Consider the following 8,992-nt stretch of genomic DNA (forward strand, 5'->3'; position numbering starts at 1 on the left):
CCATAGCCTTCAGCAATTTTCAACCAGAATCACACCTTTCTTTGTGTCAGGCTGCTGCCAAGGCCTGCCCCCTAAGCCAGCCCCTGATTTCCTCCCTCTAGCGCTGAAGCCACAGGATCAGCTTTCTGCCCTGCAATTGCTGGTTTACCTGATGCCACCTTGCCACAGTGACACCCTAGAGCGTCTGCTGAAGGTCCTGCATAAGGTCGCTGAGAACTGCGAGGACTCCATTGGCATTGATGGACAGTTGGTAAAAAGCTCTGGGAAAGGGTAGTGAAGTTCATAGCAGGGGACATGTGTGGGAATATATGAGAAAGAGAGAGAGAGACAGAGGGAGAGGATAACAAGAACAAAAGCGACTTTTCTATTTGTGTAATTTCCATTACTGCTTCTGAGTTGATCACTTCCTGCTTTCCTTTTACCTAGGTTTCAGGCAATCGTATGACGTCCACCAATTTGGCTTTGGTGTTTGGATCTGCTCTCCTGAAAAAGGGGGCATCTGCCAAGAGGGAGTCCAGGAAAACCAGACTGGGGATTGACCACTATGTTGCCTCTGTCAGTGTGGTCCGTGCCATGATTGATAACTGGGATGTCCTCTTCCAGGTAGGTGGAAGCTTTAAAACACACTCATTTCACAGCTCTCTCTCTCCTGTTCCCAAGACAAGGAAGAGTTCTATATGCATCCCTGAGAGATAGCTGAAGCAGGCAGCCACAAATCTCCCAGTCTAAAAGCCCTTCCTACATTAGCTGTGCATGGTGCCTTCAGTTCTGGGTATCTGATAGAGAGGAGTATAGATTTTTAAAATGTTGTGTAATAACAGCTAACCTTGTTAATTTTGCTCTCAGGTGCCTCCCCATATTCAGAAGCAGGTTGCTAAGCGTGTGTGGAAATTCAGCCCTGAAGCCCTTGATTTTATCAGACGCAGGAATTTGAGGAAGATCCAGTGAGTGTTTTCTGGGTTTGTTCATGCTTAGCCTGAAGTAGGATCTCCTATGGGGGCTTCTGACCCCAGGTCGCCTTTATGTTAGTCAACCCAAGTATATCAACTGACTTGCTTTTTCAAATTCATTCCCCTTCAGGAGTGCACGGATAAAAATGGAAGAGGATGCTTTACTTTCTGACCCAGTGGAAACCTCTGCTGAAGCCCGGGCTGCTATCCTTGGTCAAAGCAAGCCCTTTGATGAAGGTCAGTTCCCTGCTGGCGGTCAGACCCTTGCTGAAGGTCAGGCCTTTGCTGCAGGTGAGTCCCTTGGTGAAGGTCAGGCCCTTCCTGAAGGCCAGGTCCTTGCTGAAGTTGAGCCCCTTGAAGAAGATGAGTCCTCTGAGGACGATATGTCAGTCAATGAAGAACTAGTATTTGAATATCTCAATCAAGGATTAGCCTTTGGTGAACTTCAAGGTCTTGAGATTCCAAATGACCTTGAGATTCAAGGCCCGCAACTCGAAGGCATTCCAGAGCTTGATGAAGATGATGATGATGATGATGACGATGATAACGATGATGACAATGCCCTGAATTTTGATGGTCTTCCTCTCCTTGAGGACATTCTAGATGTGGATGATGAAATTCCAGGCCTCATTGAAATTGCAGACTTTGATGAAATACCATATTTTAATTTTGTTCCGGACCCTGGTGTAGTTCCAGATGTGCAAGAAGTCCCAAATGTTGGAGAAAACCCAAACCCTGGAGAAAACCCAAACCACGACCTTGATGAAGATTTTGAAGACTACCAAAACCCCAACCTCGCAGAAGTTCCAGATCCTGATGTTGTCCCAAACATTGAAGAAGCCTCAGATCCTGACGAAATTCCAGACAATGAAGAAGCCGCTGACACTGATGAAATTCCAGACCATGCCAATGACTCCGATAATGATGAAGACCCAGATTTTGGAGAAGACCCCAATCTTGAAGATGTTCTAGCCCTGGATGAAATCCCAAATGATGAAGCCTCAAATGCTGAAGAAGTTCCAGACCACCAAGAAGCCCCAGAAATCAACGGGATTTCAGACTCTGATGAAGACTTTGATTATGATGAAGTCCCAGGTATTCATGTGGTCCCAAGCCCTGAAGAAGCCTCTGGTGGTCATGTCCCAAGCCCTGAAGAAGCCCCTGGTGGGCATGAAATCCCAAATCATGAAGAAGCCCCAGAGATCAATGGACTCTCAGACTCTGAAGAAGACCCCAATCTTGAAGAGGTTCCAGCTCTTGATGGAGTCCCAAATGAGGAAGAAACCTCAGCTACTGAAGAAATTCCAGAAATCAGTGGAATTGGAGACTCTGAAGAATACTCCAGTCCTGAAGAGGTCCCCACTCTCCATGTGGTAACAAGCCCCGAAGATGTCTCTGATGCTGATGAAATTCAAAGCCAGGAAGAATCCTCAGATGAAAGTGGAGTACTGAACAATGAAGAAACCTTAGATGTTGAAGAAATCTCTGGACGCGAAGAAGCCACTGATGTCCATGAAATCCAAGACTCCAAAGAAAATCATGATCTTGAAGAAGACTCAGTTCTCAGTATGGTTCCAGAGCCCAAGGACACTCAAATTTGCAACGAAATTCCAGTTTCTCAGAAAGACTTAGGCAACACTTTTGAAGAAGATGAAGTTAATGTGACTGCAGAGCTTGAAGATGTCTCCATTCTCAGTACAATTCCAGACCCTCAGCCAGACCTAGCTGTCAATCTTGAAGAAATCATGAATGAGGAAACAGTCCCAGTGCCTAATACTGTTGACTCAAAAGAAGCTCAGCATCCAAAGACCGTCTGGTTCCGCCAAGAAGATGCAGATGTTACATTTCTTGTAGATATCACCTTCTTTAAGAACCAGTCTCAGCCTGGCCAAGTCATGGACTACATGTCCTTCTTGGAGTCACTGAAGAACAACGCCTGCTTTCGCCTCTCCATGAAGTTCTGTAAGCTTCCGGCTCCGGCTTTGTTACTCATTTGCTTAGTAAAATTAGTCAGGCTGGCTGTACGGTGGTGGTGGCTGTTAGGAGGCCGCCCACTTCCCCCCTTCCCTGGTGGTATTTCCCATTTGCTCTGAGCATGGGGTATCTGTCTGACTCTTTTCTCTAACACAGCCTTGCCCTCTTACCCTCCATCCCCCACAGCCAGCTTCCACAGTGGGCCTAGATATAGAGATATATGTTCTACTGTTAAGCTTCAGTTTTCTTACATGTTAAATGGGGATAATCATTTCTGCCCTAACTTCTTGCTTCATACTGTATTTGAAACTCAAAATTAGGTCTTAGTCTCTTGGGTGCTGTGCAAAGTATGAAGTCTAGAAACATGAGTTAACATTGTTACTATTTTCCAGGTTCCTCTGAGGAGCCAGCTGTGCCTCCCGGCACTGCCCGTTCCCATGACGATGAGGAAGGAGCGGGTAACCCCCTCATTCTGGAGCAAGACCGCCCATTGCTCCGTGTGCCCCGGGAGAAGGAGGCCAAAACTGGCATCGGCTACTTCTTTCCTTAGATGTTTTTCCTTCTCTATGGTGCCGGACAGGGGAAAGGGTGGGGGTAGACCTGGGATGTCACAGGAAACATTAAGGAGTCTTGAAGGTAAAGATCTGAGGGTAAGAAGGAGTTCTACCTGATGCTCGGGTCAGGCTGAGAATTCCAAACACACTGCCAGCCCCTTTCTTGGGGATGTTTGGTTCCTTATGCTGGTAAAAGCAGGGATGTTTCTGTGTCATGCTCAGGCACCCTGGTGCTACCTTGCCTCTCTCTTTTACCCCTGATCCTGGCTTTCCCCTTACTACAGCCGTCCCTTTAATTGATGTGACATTTGTGGTAAAATACCTGTCCCAGAGAAGCTCACAAATCTTGAGGTGCTTTCCCTCCCCCAAAGGGGATTGCATGCTTTCCCTGACTTTCCTGCCCTCCTCCTAAGAGCTCAATTGGAAAGGCCCTCAAGAGGCATGCTAGGATGTTAGGTCAGCCTCCTGACAGCTGACTAACAATTAATGCTAGATCATGTCATACCAACTCATAGCCGTGTCCCTGCAGTCACTCCACTGCCTCAGGATAAATTTTCCAAATTATTTAGGGCAGTGGTTCTTCAAACAGACACTCCCCAAATACTGAGAAACCCAACAAGCTTTTCTGGAGTCAAAAGTTAGAGGAAAAATTTGACTTTATTTCCTAGATCCATTTTACAGAGAGCTGGCAGGCATATCCTGTTATCAGCAAAACAGCTAGTTAGGTATGAACACATAGTTCCAAGTAGTAAAACTCACCTGATTACAAAAGTTCTAAATTATTGTCTCTGTAGTTCCTCTATGCGGGATGGTACAAATTTGCAAGACATGCTCCAGTAACACACAGATATGGGTTACATATGACATCCAAAAAATTATAGCTGTTATTGAGGGGTAACAACGGCCAAGGTACATAGAATGAAGAATGTACTGTATTGAGGGATAGAAATTGTTCACACAATGGGTAACAACCACAGAGCTCGAAGATTTGTGATAGTTAAAACTTCTCTGGCATTTAATCCTTAATAAAAATCTGTATTGTAGCAGCAGCATATTCATGGCTTACTTGTTTGTTTTTTGTCTTTTTGTGAAATTTTCTTGGTGAGTTGGGAAGCTCTGGCTGGAGCTGAAGGGGAAAGCGAGGTGGGGAAGAGGAACAAAAGAGAAGAGGGTGATGTCAAATAAGGGTAGGGGTGACATGGGATAAAGGGATTAAGTCAGTGGAATAAAGGGGAAGGGGTGATGTGGAATAAGGGGATGGAGAAAGATGGAATAAAGGGGTTGAGGTATAATAAAGGGGGGATGAGGTGGCATATGGGGGGGTGGGATAAGAAGAGTGGGTGATGAGAAGTAGAAGGGAGGGGGTGAGATGGGATAATGAGACTGAGAGAAATTGAATAAAGGGGATGAGGTGCAATAAAGGGGAGTGATGTGGAATAAAGGGAGGAGGTGGGATACAGGGAGGGGGTGATATGGCATAAAGGAGAGCAGGTGGTAAGTAAAGGGGAGAGGGTGACATGAGATAAAGGGAAGGAGAAACTGAATAAAGGGAGTGAGATGCAATAATGGGTTGAAGGAATAAAAGGGGGAGGTGGGTTACCGGGGGGTGATTATGGCATAAAGGAGAGCAGGTGATGAGTAGAGGGGAGGGGTGACGGGATAAAGGGATGGAGAGAAATGGAATAAAGGGGGTGAGGTGCAATAAAGGGGGGAGATGGGATACAGGGGTGATATGGCATAAAGGAGAGCAGGTGATGAGTAGAGGAGAGGGGTGACATGGGATAAAGGGATGGAGAGAAATGGAATAAAGGGGGTGAGGTGCAATAAAGGGGGGTTGAAGGAATAAAAGGGGGAGGTGGGTTACAGGGGGGTGATATGGCATAAAGGAGAGCAGGTGATGAGTAGGGGAGAGGGGTGACATGGGATAAAGGGATGGAGAGAAATGGAATAAAGGGGGGTGAGGTGCAATAAGGGGGGGGGAGATGGGATACAGGGGTGATATGGCATAAAGGAGAGCAGGTGATGAGTAGGGGAGAGGGGTGACATGGGATAAAGGGATGGAGAGAAATTGGATGAAGGGGGTGAGGTGCAATAAAGGGGGGGAGATGGGATACAAGGGTGATATGGCATAAAGGAGAGCAGGTGATGAATAGAAGAGAGGGGTGACATGGGATAAAGGGATGGAGAGAAATGGAATAAAGGAGGTGCAATAAAGGGGGGAGATGGGATACAGGGGTGATATGGCATAAAGGAGAGCAGGTGATGAGTAGGGGAGAGGGGTGACATGGGATAAAGGGATGGAGAGAAATGGAATAAAGGAGGTGCAATAAAGGGGGGAGATGGGATACAAGGGTGATATGGCATAAAGGAGAGCAGGTGATGAATAGAAGAGAGGGGTGACATGGGATAAAGGGATGGAGAGAAATGGAATAAAGGAGGTGCAATAAAGGGGGGAGATGGGATACAAGGGTGATATGGCATAAAGGAGAGCAGGTGATGAATAGAAGAGAGGGGTGACATGGGATAAAGGGATGGAGAGAAATGGAATAAAGGAGGTGCAATAAAGGGGGGAGATGGGATACAAGGGTGATATGGCATAAAGGAGAGCAGGTGATGAATAGAAGAGAGGGGTGACATGGGATAAAGGGATGGAGAGAAATGGAATAAAGGAGGTGCAATAAAGGGGGGAGATGGGATACAGGGGTGATATGGCATAAAGGAGAGCAGGTGATGAGTAGGGGAGAGGGGTGACATGGGATAAAGGGATGGAGAGAAATGGAATAAAGGGAATGAGGTGCAATAGAGGGGGTGAGATGGAATAAAGTGGGGGAAGTGGAATAAAGGGGTGAGGTGAGGTACAGAGGGGTGATGCAGGATAAAGAAGAGCAGGTGATAAGGAATAGAGGACGGGGGTGACAAGGGATAAAAGGATGGAGAGAAACTGAGTAAAGAGGGGGAATAAAGGGGGTAAAGTGGAATAAAAGTGGTGAGGTGGAATGAAGAGGCAAGTGGGATACAGGGAGGTGATGTGGGATAAAGGAGAGCAGGTGATGAGAGGAAGTGGTGACATGGGATAAAGGGATGGAGAAAAATTGAATAAAGGGGGTGAGGTGCAATAGAAGGGGTGAGGTGGAATAAAGGGGAGAGTTGGATACAGGGGGATGATGTGTAAAGGAGAGCAGGTCATTAGGAATAGAGGGGAAGGGTGGTATGGGATAAAGGGATGGAGAGAAATAGAATAAAGGGGGTGAGGTGGGATAAAGGAGAGCAGGTGATAAGGGATAGAGGGCAGGGGGTGACATGGGATAAAGGGATGGAGAGAAACTGAATAAAGAGGGTGAGGTGGAATAAAGGGGGTAAAGTAGAATAAAAGTGGTGAGGTGGAATAAAGAGGCAAGTGGGATACAGGGAGGTATGTGGGATAAAGGAGAGCAGGTGATGAGGAGTGGAGAGGAAGTGGTGATATGGGATAAAAGGATGGAGAGAAATTGAATAAAAGGGGCGAGGTGGAATAAACAAGGGAGAGGTGGGATAAAGGAAAGTGTTGGGGAATAAAGGGGAAGGGGTGATATGAAATAAGGGCATGGAAAGATGTGGAATAAAGAGGTGAGGTAGAATAAAGTAGGGTGATGAAGAATGAAGAAGAGGGATAGTGAAGAATAGAAGTGATGCAGAGAAGTGGAATAAGATGTGAGAAAGAATAAAAGGATGTGGTGTGTGATGAAGGAGACTAAAATGGAAGAAGGGATAAAGAAGTATGGGGAAAGAATAAAACTTAAGAGGAGGCATTCTAAAAGGTGGGAAAAAAAGGGGAATAAAGGGAGAGATCACTCAGTGTTCTCAACTAAGAAATTCCCCCTGGATTGTCAAAAATGCAAACCTAGAAACACCTGGAGACATATGATTTCCAAGGGCAAGAGAACATGCTTCTGTTTGACTGATGGAACGGCCAAACTTTCTTGAAATCCTAAGAGTTCATGACATGTTTGGAAACTTCCCATGTCAGGGACAGTGTTCCAGAAAGAAGAATGGTGTGTATTTTTTATTTTTGAACACTTTGCTTTAGAATATTTCCTTCTGTAGAGTTTTACTGACAGCAGAAATGTAATATTGGGCCCTTCCTATAATAAAGATTATTTTATAATAACATAATGAAAGTTCACACATATTGAGTTCTTTGAAATATATTTAAAGCTTTACATGCATCATTTAAAAAAATACTCCCAGCAACTCTATTAGATACATGTTACTGTTATTCTCATTTTTCTTCTTGAGGAAAATGAGATACAGAGAGGTCAAATAACCCGCCCAAACTACACATCTGGTTAGTGGAAAACAACTGGTCTTCAAAATTTAACCACTGGATTATATTCAGTTCAGTTCAGTTCAGTTCAGTTGCTCAGTCATGTCCGACTCTGCGACCCCATGGATTGCAGCATGCCAGGCTTCCCTGTCCATCACCAACTTCCAGAACTTATTCACACTCATGTCCATTGAGTTGGTGATGTCATCCAACCATCTCATCCTCTGTTGTTCCCTTCTCCTCCTGCCCTCAATCTTTTCCATCATCAGGGTCTTTTCAAATGAGTCGTCAGTTCTTTGCATCAGGCGGCCAAAGTATTGGAGTGTCACCTTCAGCATCAGTCCTTCCAATGAATATTCAGGACCGATTTCCTTTAGGATGGACTGGCTGGATCTCCTTGCAGTCCAAGGGACTCTCAAGAGACTTCTCCAACACCACAGTTCAAAAGCATCAATTTTTCGGGGCTCAGCTTTCTTAATAGTCCAACTCTCATATCCATACATGACTACTGGACAAACCATAGCTTGACTAGACTGGCTTATTCTAAAATTTTAGGATTCTTCCTCTGATACAAAGATGCACTGAGATGTCTGCACTCAGTTTTTTTGGTTTGTATTTTTGCACTTTTAACAAGCAAGCTTCAGGTTCCTTCCTTATAGATCCTTTCTTCAGACAAGCCGTTGGACAATAACTGTGACATCTCAGGCAGACCCTAGCAGTTATATCAAGGACTCACAGATATTAAAGCCAGCAGAAAATACAGAGCTCATCCATTCCAGGACTTCACAGGGCCAAAATAGTACCACATGTCCTTGGAAGAGTTTACCTGTGCTTTTCCCACTCAGCTTGAAGATCAACAAATGAACCAGATAGTGAGCAGTTGAGTAGATTGATTCAAAACCTTCCCTTCACTTCCTGGCCTTCCCTGATCTAATTGCTTCCCCTACAGTCCTCTCTAGTGCTGACTACCAACCAAGGAGTTGGGACTGAGAGTGGTGAGTAGATATGGGTATTATTCTCACTCTTCCCCATACTTGAAGGGCCAACTCAACAGGCTTCCTTGACACTTCAAGTCCTGTCCTCATTCTAGGTGACCTCAATATCTACACGGAAGGCCCATCCCACACAACTTGGCCTTTCACCCTTTAATTTCTTAGCATTTCACCATCCTGCAGCCACTTGGCATCACTGGGCATGATTTCACTTCCAAA

The 8,992-nt window shown here is 45.4% G+C and overlaps 1 protein-coding gene across 7 annotated transcripts in view; it reads left to right on the forward strand.

Annotated features, from left to right (window-relative positions):
- Positions 1-4,532, forward strand: part of ARHGAP36 (Rho GTPase activating protein 36) — a 31,466-nt gene extending 26,934 nt beyond the window's left edge. For 5 of the 7 annotated variants that reach the window (XM_025276254.2, XM_025276255.3, XM_025276257.3 and 2 more), the window contains 5 exons: positions 102-250; positions 427-603; positions 847-944; positions 1,081-2,912; positions 3,317-4,532. In XM_025276254.2, coding sequence (XP_025132039.1) covers positions 102-250; positions 427-603; positions 847-944; positions 1,081-2,912; positions 3,317-3,474 — 2,414 coding nt within the window. In that variant the 3' untranslated portion in view covers positions 3,475-4,532. The remainder of the gene's footprint in view (positions 1-101; positions 251-426; positions 604-846; positions 945-1,080; positions 2,913-3,316) is intronic. The other 2 variants (XM_025276258.3, XM_006072636.4) reach the window with 1 other exon arrangement.
- The last annotated feature ends 4,460 nt before the right edge of the window (positions 4,533-8,992 follow it).

The sequence above is a fragment of the Bubalus bubalis genome, chromosome X (genome assembly GCF_019923935.1).
Source record: "Bubalus bubalis isolate 160015118507 breed Murrah chromosome X, NDDB_SH_1, whole genome shotgun sequence".
Taxonomy (NCBI): domain Eukaryota; kingdom Metazoa; phylum Chordata; class Mammalia; order Artiodactyla; family Bovidae; genus Bubalus; species Bubalus bubalis.